Raw genomic sequence first — 20,841 nt, forward strand, 5'->3', positions numbered from 1 at the left:
TCTCCATGCACAATTAAGTCATGGCAACATTATTCTCCCTTGTTCTCATGACATTGCCTTCACCTCATCCAGGACACAAATAAGATCACCTCAAGTTCTTTTTTGTATTAAAGTACTATTTCCCCATTTATCCTACAACAGCTGCAAAGTAAAATTGTCACCCATTATTTTGGAGAGAAGTCAGATGATCGACAGAGACTAGGAATAGAAGAATAGTCCCAAGTAAGGTATTGATTACATTGATCACGGGGGCAACAAATGCTATACTGATGATCAGATTCAAGCATACACTATGAAAACAGGATCCTACTCAGCCAGGTAGTTAGTTAAAATACATTAACTAGTTAAATTTCATTAGCTTTGTCAGGATTACAGCTGCAGAGCAAATCCTTGTATTTATTAAAAAGTTATTTTATCTCCAAATAGACATAATTATATCTGTTTTATTTCAACTGATTTTGGTGCACTCCAATCCTGATAGTGTAGGAAACAGGTGTCAAACTCGATCACGTCACAGGCCAGATCATGACATATCGTGAGTTTTTTGTCTTTGCGGACCCGGGCCGTGGCCTGCACGTGATGTATCTGGCCCGCGGGCAGCCAGTTTGACAGGCCTTGTGTAGTACCTACACTGTACATCATCAACTACACTGTCAATGAAGTGTTCTAGATCAGTGTTTCTCAATTTAGTCAGTTTGAAGATGTGTGGACTTCAACTCCCAGAATTCCCCAGCCAGCATCATCACGGTGTCATCACGTGACGTATCACAACTTTTTTCCCCTTCGCTAAATCAGGTGAGGGGTGACTAGCACGTTACGCATCCGGCCCATTGACCATGAATTTGACACCCCTGATCTAGATCATGTCCTCAGCAAAAGCTCTTTAGGGAAAAAATGGAAAATATGTCTTCAAAAGTGGAATGCAATAGGTAGATTAGGTTAATTTAAATCATCTCACTTGCTGGCTGGGGATGAAATGAAGGCAATGTCAAGAGGATGTGGCATAAAATTTCCAGGGCCGTGGTTTATTCGTCCTGTGGTTGGGGAGTTAAGGTTCTTGTAAGATCCGGTTTTGGTGTTTATATTTCTCCGTCCTCCAATGAGTTTAATGTATTCCTCCTCCCCACTCCACCCTCCTTTTCTCCTTGTAGATAGGCTGGCCAACACTGGCCCCAAATCACCCACTGAGTTTCACGGCTGAGTGATGATTTGAGCACAAGTCCTTTTTCTCTTAACACAGCGCTATAATTGCAAGTGGTGATCGAGGTAAAGATATAGCTCCTTGTGACTTCATGGACACGTCCATGTAAATTGCTGGGGCAGAAGTGATTTACCCTGGCTCTGTTCCAGGACCTTTTCTCTGACTTCCCAGTTTAGCCTGCAGCTTTGGAGTATCCTGGTGGTCTCTCCCCATCCCCCCCACTACTAATTAGGTCCAACCCAGTTAAGAGTTTTGAGATGAGAGTAGATGCAATAATTCATAAAGGGATTATGAGACTGTTTTTTCAGAGGACACAAGCTATTCCTTGAAGCTTAACCAATCTGTTTTAGCATAAGCCTTTGTGGCTTTGTTTAGGATAAAAGGGTATTGTTTCAACCTTGTTTAGATACCAAAAACTGGCAGCATGGATTCTCACCATTTTAAGACACAAATGCTAAATGCTATATTATAAGACTTAAAATAGGATTATCCAGAGGAGAAAAGTAAAACAAAGTCCTAGAATTTCCTTTCATAATCATGGAAAATCAGAAAATTCTGGTCCTTTTTTGATATGGCCCCATACCACTGCCTCACACTTCCTTGATATAAATGGTTTGTGTGTGTTACTAATTTCTCTAAATAGAATCTGTTATTCTCACCTACATGCTGTTACTCCATTCATCTTGTTAAATAATAAGTAGCATCATATAAAGAAAATCATAAAAAAATTTGGGAGAAAAACTATACATTAACAAAATCTGCCTCATATAAAGGAAACCAGTATAAAATGTTCTATCAGTGGCATTTAGCCCCAAGACTCGCTAAAATGTACCCCAACCTAAAACCTAATTGCTGGAAATGCAAACAAATACAAGGTACCTACTTCCATGTATGGTGGCTTTGCCCAGAAGTTTAAAAATTCTGGATTAAAATACAAAAATGGCTAAAAGAAATCACACATTGTAAAATAGAATTGAAACCTGAACTGTTTCTTCTGGGGATTATTAAAGGAAATTACCCTAAAAGGATTAAATATTTAATTATTCATATAACCACAGCAGCAAGAATTGTACTTGCGCAAGCCTGGAAAATGTCCACTATACCAACAGACTGTGTAATAATCCAAAAAATTTTCAAATGTGCAGAAATGGACAAACTTACTTTAGAACTAAATAATAAGGAAGACTTGGAATACTACTTAACTTGGGAAAATTGGTATCAATGGATAGAAATTAAAAATAAGGAATGTATAGAATAAAATAAGATACAAAATGTGTTTAAATATGTCGATTAAGTAGGAATATGCAGGAATAGATGAAAAAAGTTAAGAATTACGTACTGTCAGAATGACGTTGAATTATATAATTATTACAGTTGTATTTTTGTTATAGATGTATTGTAACTTGTATTTTTTAAATGTTAATAAAGGTTTATAAAAAAAAGAAGAAAATCATAAACTTCATTTGTACAGTAAAGAAAGGAACAGAAAGGAACGTCTTTCTAGAAGACGCGTACACAGGGGATTGGAAACAATGCTTTTATATAAATCATCTGTTGTCTTTTCTGTTGCTGCTGATGAGTTCTGCATGTCATGGCTTGAAAGTAAGTTGTTTTGTTTAAAAAAAAGAAGAAACAAGAACATCGGTGTTTTAGGGACACTGATTACAATCACATGAAATGGAAAAGATTAAAAAAAAATACTGTAAATACTAGCCATGAATCACCAAAGAGAAATTTACCATAAGGTTTCCATTTCTCTGTGTGTGAGAGGTTGGGGGAATGAGAGCCTTATGGAAAATTTATCTGAGTGGCTCAGGTCCCTATGGGAAGCAGAAGATATTACCAAGACTAAGAAACTAGAAAATTTAGCATTGTGATGTCATTATAATCAAGCTGAATATGTAATGAGGTTTTGAATGATTGGGGGAGAGTATTACCACAGAATTTACCACAGAACTTGAAAAACATTGCCAATCCTTGATTTATTGTTACATACAAGGAAGCAGAAATTCTGTCTTTTTTGTTCCCTGAACTATTGCCAGACCATGGCTTAGATGATTTTGGCTAGTTTAGGGAAGTAAATCAATTTTTGAGCAAGTAGGTTTTTGAGATGCTAAAGGCAACTTCTTGTGGGTTGTACAGTTTTTCTTCTCCGCATACAGCACTTGGTACCAGAAAACAGCCACAGGTTTCCACCTCCTTTACCTCTAACATCCTATGACCAGAGGCATAACTTCAAAGAAGGCTTCCAAGGCTTGACTTCTTGGCTGGCAAATCCTTGGCTTGGATCCCTCACTTCCAAATCAGGGCTAGAATCCAAGCCATGCAAACTGTGGTTTTGCTTGACTCCGGCAGGGGGGTTGTGGGCAAGGAGGCTGAGAACTGTTCATGATGGAATCTCAAAAATGATTGAACAAGACCTCAGGAATTCCGATTCCAATGTTTCCTTTTCACTAGAGAATGGGCAGAGAAATTCTCTTGCAATCAAGATTGATAGGTCCTGTTTCCTCTGTTAGCTTTGCATTGCAGTTAATCAGTCTATCAAAGCAGGAGTTGAGCTCTAAAACAAATCAACACCAGCGATATTTTTGATAACTAAGAATTACAAAGTGATCATTCCAAATTAGTACATAACAATAGAACTTAGACTTATATACCACTTCACAGTGCTTTACAGCCTTCTTTAAGCAGTTTACAGAATCAGCCTATTGCCCCAATAATCTGGGTCCTCATTTTACCAACCTCGGAAGGATGGAAGGCTGAGTCAACCTTGAGCCTGGTGAGATTCCAGCTGCCAAATTGTAGGCAGTCGGCAGTCAGCAGAATTAGCCTGCAATACTGCATTTTAACCACTGTGCCACCTCTGCTCACCCCTCTAATGGGACCAGACCAAAACACAAGAAAAATATAGTTCCCCAATATGTTACTGTTCTGCAGCAACAGGCCCTGAAATTGCCTTACCACACCTAATGGTTTTGCCAAGATGCAAATATATGGACAAGAAAGTAACTTAATAAGCAATATTGTTTTGTCAGTCCCAGATAAATAAGAGAATTTGGAACGTGTGATCTTTCTCTTTCTTAATTTGCTAAAGCATAGAACTAAACTTTTTTTCCCCACAAGATTTAGGACAACTTTCTCCAAGACTCTGAATACACACACTCTGGAAGTAAATTTAGGAACCAGAAGTGAATATTAGGACTTTCAGAGGCTTTAGCTCACAAGAAAGCCAGCCAGCATGGCCAGAAGCCAGGGAATTGTGAGTACTGCAATCTGACTACATATGGGATACTATTGGTTACCCAGCTCTGAATTCTAGAAGAAGCAAAAAGATTAGAGGAGCACTTCTCAATTAAGTGATCTTAAGCGTATTTCATCAAATTCATCCAGTCTTGTTCTGAAACCTATTCTTCCCAAAGGAATGGATAAGAAAACGATCTTGATTGATTTACAGTCTAGGACCACCCTGTTGGCCGTAGACAAGAAACTAAGTTCTCTTACTTTTGGAAAGGACTTGATTAGCAGAATTTTCAGCGTATATTAATCTAGATTCCAGTATGAATTAAAGTGGAACAAGGCATGAAGGATGCCATTTCTGGAGCTGCTAATCTTTGCATCCTTATTGACATTTCCATTCAGCAACCTGTGTACGACAAGTAGATAAAATACAAACACACATGTACGTGTAGATATTAGAAAGGATTTAACACAGGAAATACCATACTGAGTCTTATCTTATTGCATATCCTTTTCAAACAGGATACGGGGAATTTCAAAATGAAGCACTCACCTGGTTTAGACTGATCTAAAAGCCTAAGCAAGATCAGAAGAAGTTAGTCTTTGGATGGGAAGTTATATATGAAAATCAGAATCAAGGGCTAGATTAGAAAGTAGAAATAATATCCCTGAAAAAGACAATGGCAAACTAGGGCCTGGTGGCTCAGCAGACTGATAGCATTGTGATTAACACCAGCTGTCTGCAATTACTATAAATTTGAATCTCACCAGGCTCAAGGTTGACTCAGCCTTCCATCCTTTCTAAGGTAGGTGAAATGAGGACCCAGTTTGTGGGGGCAATAAGCTGACTTTGTATAAATATACAAAAGGATGAAGGCTATTGCTTAACGCATTGTAAGCCGCCCTGAGTCTCCGGAGAAGGGCGGCATATAAATCAAATTTAAAAAAAACTACTTCTATATCATGCCATTGAAAATTGCATGGCTCAACCGACATAAATTATTCAAAGTTGAGATCAATCCCAAGGATATTTGATTTGTCATATTGACATAACTGAAGAGTGCTAAGGATTATAAGGACAGGGATGCATGTTCTGTATATCTTTGTATCGAATTATTCCTTTCTATTGTACCTTGTCTTGTGACATCATAGACTTGCTACACACTTGATCACCATCCATGGATGAAAGAAAGAAAGAAAGAAAGGGAGAGACAGAGAAGGATACAGATCTTGATATCATTCCATATCACTCTCCATGAATAGGATCTTAACTTCCACAATCCCCTTGTTGACTGGAAACAATTTGAAGTGGGCATTCCGATACAACTAGAAAGGTAGCCAGGTTGGAGAAGGCTTAAATTATCTGACTCTCAATGATCATTTTTTTTAGGTGACAGCCTTAGGTTAATTACCTTTAGCTCTAGAATACAGGAATACATTATCTAGACTCCCAAAAGCTGGGATGCAGTTCCATAGAGCTTTTCTAAACATTGGCAGAAAACTGGGAAGTAATCAAATAATTTCTGTAAAAGAAAATCTATTCCCACCTACTTTATCCTGTTTCTAACTCCACCTCCTGGTATGCTATATAAAGATCAAGTGCCACCTTTGCTCTAGACGTCAACACAAACATCTTCAATCTAATGCCCTCCAGTTGGGCTTCATTCAGTCCCAGAATCATCTGACAACAACGTAGTTGGTTAAGGATTATGACAAGCACAGCACATCTGGTGGATGCTAAACCTTGTGTGATCAGGCTATGTTATAGCCCTCTTCGTTGCCTCCTAAATAAGGCAACATAATCTGTGGTTTAGCTATGGTGTAGATGTTCTATATAACCAGATCTAGGAGAGCAAAACGATTAAAAATGTTCTAAGAGGGGAATAAATGTTGAACCTTTTCTGTAGCCAGTTCTTTGCTCCTTCTGTGGAACAAAATAAAAACCTCCCACTTGCTGCCAAAATTGCAAGGGTAAAACAGAATTAAATCTGTTAATGGACAGAGCATCTATATGCCAGTTAGGAGCTGAGAAACGACAGGCAAGGAAAGCATTAAACCACAGGAAGGCAGATTGGGGTCTTGCAGCTCTTCTGGATTGCAACTCCCCAAATCTTTTATCATCAGCTTCCTATGGGCTAATAAGAGTTCAAAACCAGGATTTCTACCCCTAAAGTTCCACAGTTGGGGGTGAGCCATGCTGAAAGAAATCCATTTTATAGCTTGACCAGGTTCCAGGAGCTACAATCAAGCTCCTCTGTAGCTGCCACTCTTTCAAGATGCCTCCTCCTTCCCTGCCAGCCAGCCCCTCCAGAGACTCTTTCCATTGCTCACTTGCATAGATTAGGCGCCTGTGGGTTAGTTGCTGTTTTTTTTTTCATTCAATTCACCCCGCCAAAAGAGCATTGCTGCTGCCCAACTTGGTGCTCTTGCTCCAGCCAGAAAAACAGAAGAAATCCTCACGTCAGGCTTTAGCCTCGAAAAGTGCAAAGGTTGTACTCAGAATTGGCTCAAGCCAACAAAACACAGAGCTAAAGAAGAAGAAGAGAGAGAGAGAGAGAGAGAGAGAGAAAGAAAGAAAGAAAGAAAGAAAGAAAGAGAGAGAGAGAGAGAGAGAAAGAGAGAAAGAGAGAAAGAGAGAAAGAGAAAGAAAGAAAGAAAGGAAGGAAGGAAGGAAAGAAGGAAGGAAGGAAGAGAAAGAAAGAGAAAGAAAGAAAGAAAGAAAGAAAGAAAGAAAGAAAGAAAGAAAGAAAGAAAGAAAGAAAGAAAGAAAGAAAGAAAGAAAGAAAGAAAGAAAGAAAAGAAGAGCCTTTGGGTGGGAAGAAGGGGCAAAGGACAACCCTGGAGGCAAAACCTCCAGCTCAGGCAGAAGAGCAAGATGTCAACTCTGGAGAAACACTTTGAGGGGTACTGGGCAAGTTGACTCTGAGGTGGGGTGAGGGAGAGGAACTATGTTCATGAGAATAAAATACATTAGGATGGGGTAATAACAAGGGGGGGGGTTCCTGCACTGGATAGGCAACGCAGTGTCCTTCAGGTTTGTTGGATTTCAACTCTCATCATTACAGCCAACATAGCAGATGGCAAGAGATTATGGGTGCCATAATTAAGGCTACCAGATCTGGGCTGCAAGTATTACAGATAGTCATTGACTTACAACTGGTTGCTAAGAACTGCATTTTGGCCACTTGGTGAGCAGCCTGCATTGATGACTATTTGCAGTGCCCTTTGGCCACTTGACTGAGATTTAACATTTTTGCTGAAAACCAGCACCCCACAGAGAGGTTTGTTTAATGATCGCCACATTCACTTAACGACCACCGGTTTCACTTAACAAATGCTGCATTCATTTAACAACCACTGCAAAAATGGTCAGAAAATCAAGTGTGCTCACATGGTAACCCACTTAACAATTATCATGACTTATGTCCAAAATTGCAGGCTCAATTACAGTCGTAAATTGAAGCCTACCTGTAGATGGCAGCAAGAGATATAGAAAAACTCTTGACTCTTTGCTGCTATCTAGTGGCCATCCAGAATGTTGTAGCTCAAATGTGGTAAGACTGTAGTCTTAAAATGTTTGAAGGATAGCAACTTTCCCAAATCTATTCCAAATGTGCTTACCAGCTCCCAAAGACCAGTTGTCTCAGGAAACCCTTCCATGAAATCTCATCTCATTCAGACTCCAGACTTGAGTTGACTTGGGACTAGGCCAGTGATGGCAAACCTTTTTGGCACCGAGTGCCAAAAAGGGAGCGTGCACACTCATCTGGGCTACAACCCAGAAGAGGAGCTTGCAGAGTGCATGCATGCGCCTGAAAATGAACTTCTGGTTTCGCACCGGCCAGATAGTCTTCCGGGTTTCTGACATGCATGCGCACCCAACAATCAGCTGGCCGGCGCGCATGATCATGCAGGAAAACGGAAGACCAGCTCTTCCAGTTTCCGGCACTGCCGCATGCAAAAAGGCCCGCTGATCTTCGCATGTGCATGCGCACCAGAAACCTGGAAGAAGAATGGGAGATGCCGCGTATGCCAGGTGACATGCTCTGCGTGCCACTTTGGGCACGTGTGTTATAGGTTCACCATCACGGGACTAGGCTATCTCTTAAGGGTAGAATCTGTATCACAGCAGAACCCAAAGGGCAGCATTCTCTCATCACTCACTCAAGCAAAACTCCATCCATTCTCCTCTTCAGAAGAACTCATACTATTGTATATTAAAAAAAAAAATAACAAAGAATTGGTGATTTACCAGGAAAAAGGCCAGGAAGTGAGGATGGAGTCCAATAAACTGGGGTGAATCCAATCTCATTGTACATATGTTGTGCACTGACAATAAAGATTTGAAATTTGAAATGTAGCTTGTCCTAAAGCAGATTTTTAAAGAATCTCCATACAGTCCTGACCGGATGCTTCAAACTGAACAAGTAATGTATTAGTTTATCACTCAATCATGTCTTGTATAGAGCCTGAAAATGGATTAATTTAGTAACCAAGTATGAATGGGCATTAGGGACATTTGCAGTAGGTTTTGCCCAGCCTAATTTAAATGGGTTTTGTTCCTTGTGATTTTCTGCAGAGATACTGAAGTAAAATCTCTGATAAAATGTTGCAAGGAAGAAGAAATTCTAGCCAACCATGCCCTTTTCTAAAATGTGACATGCTCAGTCATGCTTAGGGGAGGGCATATCTGAAGCAAAATAAGATTTCGGTTGGACTTGAGTTTCCCTTGGGCCTTTTCATGATTCATCCTTGTGCACGAATGAGATTATAAGAATTGGTACTTGGAGACAGAGCTCAAGTTAAGGAAGTCTACATTTTAAAATTCTAATAAAAATATTTTTAAAAAAAAACACAAGAAGGAAGTTTCAATGGGCATAGAGTGCTCTCTTTTCATTATCACCTACTACTCTTTTTTTTTAATGATGAGGCTGATTCTGGTTAAAAGGTTAAAAGAACAATATATCAATTACAGCAATAAAAGCAATTAAAGGGTAAATTAAAAAACAGAATGTAACTTAAAGCTGATCATTAAAAAGTTACAAAATCAGAAGCAATATAATTAAAATTAGACCTTAACTCTGAAAAAAGAAGAAAAAGAAATCTGCATTTCCACGGGACCAGAATAAGATGAGATAAGATGAGATGTAGAAAAAACATTTCCCAACTTGGCTCCCAGATCTGAGCTGCCTAAGTATTATAGGAAATTTTTTTGCTGCCCTCTAAAGGACATCAGGAGTTTTGCAGCCTTGATTTGTTAGCCTTAGCTACAGCTCCTAAATATCTGTGTACATGCCAACTTGCCCAGTGTGTTGTTGTTATTGTTATTATCTTTATTCATTAAATATAAAACTCAAGTCAACTGAACATTCAAAAATGCATCACAAATACCATTGGCTGGTGCTAATGGTTGATACGGGTTGCTGCCAGCGTCCTAGGTATCAACCAAGTACCTTCTTAAGATGTATGATGTTCCAAGTAGCGCAGTTTTTTGCAGTTCCGCTGGTGTTATTGCAGGAAGCTGCAATTTGCTGGTGTTTGTTATAAAATTCTTGGACATGGTACCAAGTGCCCCGATGACAATGGGTATCACTGTTATTTCTTATTATTGTTGTTGTTGTTGTTGTTGTTATTGAGATGTTCAGAATGATTTTGTGTCTTTCATTAGAAGCTTCCTCCTTACAGTGCTTGGCCCATTATTTGTTTCTCATTCATCTCCCATCAGCATTAATGATATATTTCCTCTTCATCAGTAACTTCGGTTTCCAGGGCCAGAGAAAACTTTAATTACTGGTTTATTCTCCTTAATTTTAGAACAGCAATAACAGAGCCAGAAGTTGCAAGGAGGAAGTTATTAATTAAAGTTACAGGCAAATTGATCTGAACATGACAAACTGTAAGTAAAGAGGTTATGGGGGTGGGAATTGTTTAACAATAAAGCATTATAGTAGTTCAGTGTAGAATCACTTTTTAAATTCTGCTTCAAGCCCAATGCACAAAACAATATTTCAATAGCTCTTAAAAGAACGTGCTGTAGAAATAACATATATCCAAACAAAATACAACTGAAATATAACCCCAAATGGAATTGTTCATTTCTAATATTTATAAACTAGCCCACTTCACAGAAAATCCCCTGGCAGGTTACAACATATATAAAAATAGATAAAAACTAGATAAAACCAAGTAACGTAATTCATACACTGATTTTTTTAAAAAATATTTTTTATTTTAAAAAAATAAACAGAATAATAATCACATTGGCACTAACAAAATGGCGCTTAAGGGACTAGCGGCATCAATAGGCTGAAGAGTAAAATCCAGAATGCGAGAGTGAAAGGCCAGGCCTGGCAGCCCTGAAGATCCAAAAGAAAAGATGGCCTCCATGTTTACTTAACATGAAATGTGGAAAATGGCACTGTCTGGCCTCCAGACAAAACCAAAGTGCCACAACATTTTTTCATCTCTGCAAGGTCTCTATATAACACACTCTCCCAGCTGCATGATGCTGTGTGATGTACCTGTTTAGGCAGGTACATAGTAGAAGAGATATTTAGATTCAATTATATTAAGCTTTAAATGTAACTTCTAAAATCTTGACTGGTAACATATAGGCTGTTCTTTAAAGATGGATTCTTTGGATCACAGGGCCTTACTGTCACATTCTGTACCAGCTACAGTTTCCAAATCATCTTTATGGCCAGGTCTACAGGCTGTGCCTTGTGATAATTCAAAGGGAAGATCAGCAGAGCATGGGCTTCTGTTGCTAGAGGGATGATCAAGGTTAGACTAGAAATAAAATCCTTCATTGAAGGAATTAGGATGGTTCAGTCTTGAGAGGTAAAAACCAAATAAAGAGATGACAGCATTCTTGAAAGACTTGACAAGGTGTTACATGACAAGGTTACATTTCTACCGTTCCAGAGGGCAGGGCATGGAGGAGTAGATTTAAGATATAGAAAGGCAGATTACAACTGAAAGTTAGAAGAAGCTTCCTAGTGCTAAGAACTGTTTGATAATATGGTAGAACCAGTTATCCAGAGAGGAGGTGGGCCGGCTTCAGGAAGATAACTCTTTCTTGAAGATGTTTTAAGGTAGATTCCCATCCTGAGGGCCAGGTTGGATTGAATGCCTGAAATGGAACCTTCTAATTCTAGAACTTTACAATTCTGAAAGGATATCAAAATCATTCTCATATGCCTCAAGAATGTGGAATATCCTCTTCACACTACACCATTGACTCTTAAATCAAGAGGACAATTCCTGATGGAATGATGCAAAGAGATGTTTATCATTTCCTGGATCTACCCCATCAATCAAAAAAAAAATCTCACAAAAGATCATCAGCTCTATCAGCCGTAAAATCCCAAAAAAAAACACTACATCTCAGACCATTTTAACTAGCTTGGTCAGGTAGGTTGCAGGTATACGTATAACATCCCCATTTTATCTCTCTGACCCAACACTAAGTATTTTCCCTCAAAACTGGTGCTAGAACAGAATGATTCCCTCAAGAAGATGAAATTTATAGGTGACAACAGCTCCTCCTCCACCAGCACTCTGGCCTAGAACAACGCTGGATCAAAAACCTAAATGAGCAAAACTGGGTACAATCAACTCCACCAAGTACCAATCTTAATGATACAAGATTGGTCTTCTCTTCCATGGATGGAGACTGTGTAGCATTTTAAAATAGCACTAAAATACCAGAAAAAAAGTCATCCTAAATTCAGAATTCTGGATCCAAATTTCTATTTTAGCAACTCACATTGTCCAGCCTCTTTTGTTCTTATGGAAAGTAAAAATCTATTCATACTTCTATGCATACTTGTCTATACTGCTCTTTATATTAAGCAAATCATTTTGCAATAACTATGTTTGTCTCCCTCAAACAAACGTCATAATTAAACCCATTTATAACAAATAGAAAAATAAGGAGCACAGAAACCAAGACCACATATGATAGTTTTCATATCTTTAAGCCAATTAATAATCACTAGCTGAATGGTAATTTGCTATTTTTAAAAATGTTTTGAAGTTGGGTGGATGCTCCCCTCCCATCTAGATGTAGTTTACTAGTTTACCAGAATCCCTGAGGGCAAACCTCATTGGGTAGATAGAAAGTCTCTACGGCTTTTGCATTGCTTTTTTCTAAAAATAATCAGCCTTCCCACAAAAGAGGGTATAAATCCATTACCAATTACATAACTTCCAACATTTCTCAACTGGAGACAATACAAAAACTTGTGTGGGCCTGTAAGATCATTCCATGCATGGATCTGCAAACATGTTAGGCTAGGCTAAAATGGGGTTGATAATTTATGATTTAGAAAGATCCAGAAATCTGATCATTGTATTAGAATGTTGTGAGAACTTAGCCATAACAATAAGCAATGGTATGGCTTATTGATTTGGGCGTCACATATTTTACGAATCCTTCTTCGGTGTCTTTGAAACAGCTTTGAAAAACATTCTTTCAAAACTCTTTCCATGTATTTAACCTTGCTGAATTGTATTTTTCATGTTTATTTTAAACTTTTCCAGTTTCTTTTGCTAATTCTTGTAACTATTTCAAGGTGTTCATTGGTTTAGAATATCTTATGGATTTAAAAAGGCAATATATAGAAATGCATTTTTGAAAATAATTGTTATTTGAATGAAGGGCAGGCAAGGGAGATACACATTAAAAAAACAGAAAAAAACTCAGAATCACCCACAGTTCTAAGGCTGAAATGAAATAACGGTCCCAATTCATGTATGACTAGAGGGGGAGATTTCATCAGAAGCAAGTTTAAATTTTCAAAGAGATTCAGAAAGTTTTTGCTACTGACCATGTCTTTTCTTTAATATTTTCAGGGCCCATGGATTCCTCTTTTACAGCTTTTCCTGTCTTTGCAACTCCCCCACCCCCTCGGGAACAAATGGAGAGGAAAGAGAAAAATTGGTGCTCAGTGGCTGATAATTACTACAAGATGTTCCCCAGCTATCATAGGTAGAAGTAGACATTTTCTAAAGAGGAAACCACTTCGCCAACAACAAAATGCTCTACTGAAATTTGTCAGAAAGATTAATCCTTGAAATTTCTCCTGTTTCAGATTGTCCATTTGCCCTCAACTTAACTTAGGATACAAATTGACAGTATAGCACCCACAGAAATAATAAATGTGAACCTCTGAATATTAAAATTTAAAATTAAAGTAACTTTAAGAAATAAATGATAGCCAAATTCCTATACAATTTCAGCAGTCTTGCATGGTTTCATAAAAATGTTGGGAATCTGCTCTGAGAATCCCAAAATCTTACTTGACCTTCTTACTTTTGATTTTGGGTGAAATCATTGGACTCTTGTGAAATTTAGTAATTTCACTATATTTCAGGCATATTTTCTTTTGGGGACAATTGGACAACCACTGCGCCACTGGGGCTCTTTAATTGTAGAAATGGTTTTCCATCTGGCATCCAAATAGGCCAAGCAAAGCTTTTGTCCCAGTCCAAATGCACATTTCTGTCAACAAGTCAGTATCCTGATCCCAAACTAATTAGGGTTTGTAGGCCATTTTTTTTTGAGCCTGGAAACAAATTGATAGCCAAGAAATAGCTTTCACCACTAGCAAGATATAACTCTCTCTTAGGGAGTCCATTTAATGTTGAGGTTGTCAGCTAATAGTAATAGCTTTCAAATGCTTTTCATAGGTAGTTTGGAATCTAACATGAGGACAATCACAATACAGGCAACAGTGGTAACATTATTGCTTTCTAATCTCACAGGCTGCACCTGAAATAACAATTGAAAAAAATAAGAAAAATGAACTTTGAACTATGGATACTATGGTCATTGATTAATACAAATAATTGCTGCACTATGAGGGGATTAAAAATTCCCTGGTAGCGAAACCTACAATGGGGGTACAGGTAGTCCTTGACTTATGACCACAATTGAGCCCAAAATTTCCATTGTTAAGTGAGACATTTGTTAAGTGAATTTTGTCCCATTTTACAATCTTTCTTGCCACATTTGTTAAGTGAATTCACTGCAGTCGATAAGTTAGCAATCCTGTTAAGTGAATCTGGCTCCCCTATTCAGGCTTCCCTTGTCAGGTCGCAAATATGATCTTGGGACACAGCAACAGTCATAAATATGAACCATTTGCCAAGCATCTGAATTTTGATCACATGATCATGGGGATGCTGGAAAGGTCAAAACTGTGAAAAACGGTCATAAGTCACATTTTTCAGTGCTGTTGTAACTTTGAACAGTCACTAAACGAACTGTTGTAAGTCGAGGACTACCTGTACAGTGCAAATCCAGAATCAGGTTAGATACCATCCTTCTGATCAACTGAACATTCTTCTATTTGGGGATTACTGTATAGGTGAGTAGCTTCCATCCATCTCTTAGGGATTAAAGAAACAAGTTCAATTGGACATCACTGCCATGTCTGCATTAAATAAACAGGAGAATAGTTGCATGTCCTCAACATAGAGGTGACAAATAAAGCAATTAAAATATCTTCACCATCTTTATACTCATATGTCACACAGTGATGGTGCACAAGGTGTTGCTGCCTGAAATGAGCATGAGTATTTCCACAATCAGGGAAGAAAGATGGCAGAGAGCCTCTTCAAGAGCCGTGGTGGCACAGTGGTTAGAATGCAGGCTAATTCTGTTGGCTGCCGGCTGCCTGAAGTTTGGCAGTTCGAGTCTCACTGGCTCAAGGTTGACTCAGCCTGCTATCCTTCTGAGGTCCATAAAATGAGGATCCAAATTGTTTGGGGCAATATGCTGACTGTAAACCGCTTAGAGAGGGCTGTAAAGCACTGTGAAGTGGTATATGTGTGCTATTGCTATTCAGTCTGACATCTTTCCCAGTTGACTGCCTGAAGCAGAGAATCCATTCTTCCTCTTGAAAGGCTCAGCTCTGAATTAATATGAATTGTTTTGTTTTTTAAAAAAGCAAGGGGTATTGTATGAAACAGCATTCATGGAAGAATGAGATGGACCTATAGCTCCCACGGTATTTGAAAGCTGCCTTCCAAATAGGGGCAGGATAACCAAAATCCAATCAATTTACATTATGTCCAGCCTAACAACTTGGAAACACATTGTGATCGGCATTAGAATGCTGCCTAAAATGTAGCTGGCCAGTTTATGAAATGGTTGCAATGCATGCTTTTTTTTTTGGTAGGTGATTGACACAATTATGGCATTTATAAAAAAAAATAGCACCTTTTCCAACTATTTAATGAAAAGGCATAATTTTAAAAGCCCCACCACCATCAGGGGCTGCAGCTCATTTCACTAGTATGGTAGTTTATACTCTCTGTGCCTGAAGAAGTGAGCTGCAGCTGACAAAATCTTGTGCCTTTCAATATGAAGACACTGAATGAAATATGTAAAATGAAATCACAAACAAAAGTTGATGCCATAATCCAAGAGAAGTAGCTTTATGACTATGACGACTCTCACAAATCGCTGTTTTAAAATATGCCTTCTCCCAAATGTTCTTGGAAAGAACAGTATTTTGATCAGAATACCTTATAGGTATTTTAGGACTAATATACAGTCACAGATTCAGCAATCCATTCAGAATAAGAGAAATGGGATGGCCTCTTTTGATGGAAAATAGAAGTTGGAAGGATTTTTGGAAGGCATCTAGGCTAGCTCAATGCAGGGATTTTTCAAATCTAGCATCCCTGACATATGACTAATGAGCCCGTTTTTAAATATTTCCATCCAAGGAAAGGCCAACATCTTCCTTGGCAGTCTGATCTTCTGACCACTGACTATTAAGCCAAAATCTGGTTCTGTTGCTATTTTCACCTATTAATTCTAATTCCAGTCTCCACTAAAAATCAGTCTGCTCTACTGTATCTTTTACAGTGCAGCTCTTCTGATATGCAAAGACAATCCCTCATCTCTTTTTCTCCTGAATAAACAAGTGTCCCACGGTTCTCATATTATGAATATCATAATAGCTTTCTTCTGGATCATTCCATGTACTAGAGTCTCCATTTGTGGTGTTTGGCCTATTTAAAAATGACTTGGATGAGGAGTTAGAAAATGTGCAAATATTATAGTGGGAATAGCAAACACTTCAGAGAATAATGTAAAGGATTCAGGATGATCATGAAAGGCTAATACAATAGGAGAAAAGAGCAAGATGAATTTCAACAGTTAAAAACCCAAAGTCCTACGTTTTGGTAGGAAATATCAAAAGATATGAATATAAGATGGGGGAGGCATACCAAGCAATAGTACATCTGCAAATTTATTTATTTATTTAATTTATGTTGCCGCCTATCCACTCATGGTGACTCAAGGCGATTTACAGAATACAAAACCACATTTCAAACAATAAAACTAATAAAAAGAATCAAATAAATTAATATAGTATAATATAATAAAATCATCTCCCACTCCCCACCCCGATGACAGCAGATCACACGAGCCATTTAATAGGCTCCATCCTGCTCTGGGTTCCCCAGACCCGGTGGCACAACCAGGTCTGCAGCGCCTTCCAGAAGAGTATGAGAATGGGGGCCATTCTAATCTCTGGGGGAATGATGTTGCAGAGAGGGAGCCACCACGGAGAAGGCCCTTCTTCTGGGTCCCACCAGGTGTATCTCCGTCAGGGATGGGACCTGCAACATTCCCTGCCTCCCCGCTCTGATGGGTCAGGTAAATGTGACCGGCAAGAGACGGTCCCTCAGATAACCTGGTCCCAAGCCATGAAGGGCTTTAAAGGTGACAACTAGCACCTTGAATTGCACCCGGAAGCAAATCGGCAGCCAATGCAGCTACTGCAGGAGAGGTGATACATATGCACACCAGGGTCTGCATAAAGCCATGCGGGCTGCTGCATTTTGCACCAACTGGAGCTTCTGGATAATCTTCAAGGGTAGCCCCATGTAGAGCGTGTTGCAATAGTCAAGACGGGAAGTAACTGGGGCATGAGTGACTGCGAGTAGGGATTGCAATCCTCAGTTGCATCAACAGAAATATAAGGCGATGCTCAAGAAAAGTTACTTTTCCCTGTTCTGCATTGATCAGATTATAGTTCAGCTACTGGATCAATTTATAGTGCAGCTTATCTGATGGGGAGCAACCAAGATGATAACGTGCCCGGAAGAAGGGGAAAAAAAACCTAGGTAAAGGAATAGGATGTATTTAGCTTGGAAGAGAGGAAACTGCAAAGCTAACAAGAGTCTTCAGGTACCTGAAGGACTGTCGTGCAAATATAGCAAAATTGTTCGGAGTTATTTTAGAAGACAGGGCAAAAAACAGCAGGTTTCTATTCCTGGGAAATAGCACTTAGATTTATATACCATTTCACAGTGCTTTACAGACCTCTCTAAGCAGTTTACAGATTGCCCCCAACAAACTGGGTCTTCATTTTACCGATCTTGGAAGGGTGGAAGGCTGAGTCAACCTTCAGCTGGTTAGGATTGAACCACTGGCAGTCAGCAGAATTAGCCTACAATACTGCATTCTAACCACTGCACCAACATGGATCTGTGGGGATTAAGATATAGGTGAGTAGATTTCATCTGGACATTAGACTTTCCTAATGGTGAGAAGCTGTTCAAGGTGGGCGCCCTTTGCTCGGGCAAAACCAATAGCAGCTGAATGTCATCTGGCTGGATAGCATAACTCCGAAAATTTTTGCTGTATTTGCATGACAGTCCTTCAGGTACTTGAAGACAGTTCTTCTTTGCAGTTTCCTCTTTTCCAAGCTGAATACATCCCAGTCCTTCAGCTTAATTCCCCTCCCCCACACACACACCTTCCAGGGACTTTATCATCTTGGTTGCTCCCCATCAGATATGCCGCAGAAGCAGATTTCTGCAGAGGACGAGGGGTCGGACTAGATAATCTCTAAGGTCCCTTCCGACTCCCGAGCGTTTCGATTCTACGCGTTTTCCCTGCAGAGAGGTGTCTTTTCACCCACCGAAGATCCGGCCCGCCGCTGTTCGCGCTGCCGCTTTGGCAACCTCTAGCTAATTTTTTTTCCCCCTCAAGAGGTAATAACCCTCCTTGACTCCTTTTCGCCTCACCGGAGCGCGCGGGCTTCTGAAACTTCAGAGTCGAGTCGGGCGCAGAAGCCTCGCACACGATCCCCAAGGCAGCCCTGTCAAGAGACCGCCGGTGCGCCCGTTTCCCTCCCTCCCTCCCGCCCACCGCCGCCACTGGAGCGCCGAGCGAGCGCCTTTCCAGCGGCGACCAGAAGTCCCCGAAACCCGACCAAACGCCTGGCGAGCTTCAAGCCTTTAGAGGACTTGTTTTACTTTCACGCCCTGCCTCAAGGAGCTAGGAAGAAAGCGCGCGCGCGAACCAAGCTGAAGTTCAGGGCGCGCATTTGAGGGGGAAACGGCGACGGGGCTAAAGGAGGGGAGGGGAGAGGGAGAAAGACGGGAGGTGGGGGGGACAAGCAGGCGAGGGATGCGTAAGTGCGCAACTGCCCCTCCTCGAATAAAAGTCTAAAGAGGCGGCCGCTCTTTGCACGCTTGCGCGCCCCCTTTAATGTAACGCACTCCCACACAGGGCCACAGTCGGATCCTCTGACGCAGCCCGCAATTCCGCGCTCGCTCACGCCGAAGAAAAGCCGAGGTGTCTCTCTCTGACTCTCTCTCTCACACACACACACACACACACACACGCATATACAAACACACGCACGGACCTTGGTCAGCTGCATTCTGGCGGCGCCCGATTGGCTCTTGTCCTGGCGGCGTGCGGAGCAGCACTCGGGCCCCCAGCACTCGGAGCCACCTGCCCTGCCCATACGACCCTTTTTTCTGCTGGCTGACTCTTGCCCCGGCGGCAAGGTTGCGACTGCGGGTCTCCTCGCCTCCCCTTTCGCTGCTGGAGGATCCGACTCGCCTTGCAGACTCCTCCTCCTTGTCCCTCTGCCCTCCCCGCCCGCCCCGTCCCCGCCGCTCTCCATCTCCCTCGCAGCCGGAATAAGAATAAGAATAATACCGAGCTCCAGTGCCAGAGCAAACTCAGAGCCCTGCGAGTTTACAAAAGCCAGGCCTGTAAACAGGTGGCAAAGCCCGCCCTCCAAAGTGAAGGGAGCCTAGTATGTGTGTGTGGGGGGGGGGGGTGTTAGCCCGTGTCTATAAAGGTTGGACCTTTTCGGGGAATAGCATGAACTGAGGAGAAGGGGACGGAGGGGGGCAGGAGGATGACGGGCTGCAGGGAGGGATGACATACTACTCTTGGAAAGAGAAAGAAGATGGCTTGTCAGAATGTGTGTAGACTCTCCAGCTAGCGTAGCGGGATAATTGGAAACACATTAGCCCTGGAAAATCCCTCCAGAGCAGTTTTAAAGAGTAACAAAGAGGCATGTGTGCCGTTCAGCCAGATTCTGTATCCTGTTTCCTTCCAGTTTTTCAGGGCTTTGGGTCAGCGGTTTCATGGCCTGCCTCTCCAGAGAGAAGAAGGGGGGAAGCAACCCAGGTTTCTGCATTTTAAGCAGGAATTGGGGGGGGGGGGAGAGAGAGAAGGGTTAAGGGAGCATGCGGCATGCGTAAGTAAGTCGACTGAAAAATTTTTGTGTCGAAGTTTTGTACAGAGGAGCAAGTTGATTTAAGACCACTGTCCATTGCTGGCTTACCTAGGGAAAGTTAACCTTAGTGACATGACTTAGGGACTTTTGAGTAAGCATGCGTAGGATTGAGAATCAGTTTGGGGTAGTGGTTAAGGCAGCAAACTGGAGACTGGGAGTTCTAGTCCCATCTTAGGCACAAAGCCAGCTGGGTGACATTGACCAGTTGCTCTTGCTCAGCCCTAGGAAGGAGACAGGGACAAACCACTTCTGAAATCTTGTCAAGTAAACTGCAGGAACTGGTCCAGGCAGTTGCCACTTGAAGGCACCTAAACAAAACAAAACAAAAAAAATGCATAAGATTGCTAAGCCTAGCTCTCTCTTGTAGTTCTTGGCTGCTGACCTTGTACAAAACAACTCCGTAGAAAAGGTTGAAAGCTCCTTCCAGCTTAACTAAAGGCAAACTTTAAAAAAATGGCCCAAATGCTTGGATTCTAATCCTTAGCTTTTCTTTTTGCTTTTTTTTCTTTTAAACAGTTAAGGATCTCTGGTCCTTGTGCTGGCCAAAACACACGTGCACTGGAAAACATTTGTGATGGCCGGTTTTAAGTTCTTTCCTCCAGATTGTTTCAAAGTAGAGGGCTTTATAGCTAAATTTGTTTAGCTGTAGCCAATACTGTACAAATTTAAAATGTTTTAAAACTGAAATATTTCTATATAAATATAAAAGAAAGCAAATGTTTGTGCTTTCTTTTGAGCTATTATGTGCTGGAAATCTGGTAACAGGTTTATACAATGTTGAGAGACCTCCAAACTTTAATCATAAATTTGTAAATTAACAAACTAATCTCTTTA

The 20,841-nt window shown here is 40.6% G+C and overlaps 1 protein-coding gene across 1 annotated transcript in view; it reads right to left on the reverse strand.

Moving 5' to 3' along the window:
• TNS2 (tensin 2) overlaps positions 1–19,221 on the reverse strand; it is a 149,393-nt gene extending 130,172 nt beyond the window's left edge. The window contains exon 1 of the mRNA XM_070938008.1: positions 19,120–19,221. Within this exon, the coding sequence (XP_070794109.1) occupies positions 19,120–19,221 (102 nt within the window). The remainder of the gene's footprint in view (positions 1–19,119) is intronic.
• Between the last annotated feature and the right edge of the window lie 1,620 nt (positions 19,222–20,841).

This window comes from Pituophis catenifer, unplaced genomic scaffold, assembly GCF_029215685.1.
Source record: "Pituophis catenifer annectens isolate HBS135680 unplaced genomic scaffold, rPitCat1.0.hap2 SCAF_2, whole genome shotgun sequence".
NCBI classification, from domain to species: domain Eukaryota; kingdom Metazoa; phylum Chordata; class Lepidosauria; order Squamata; family Colubridae; genus Pituophis; species Pituophis catenifer.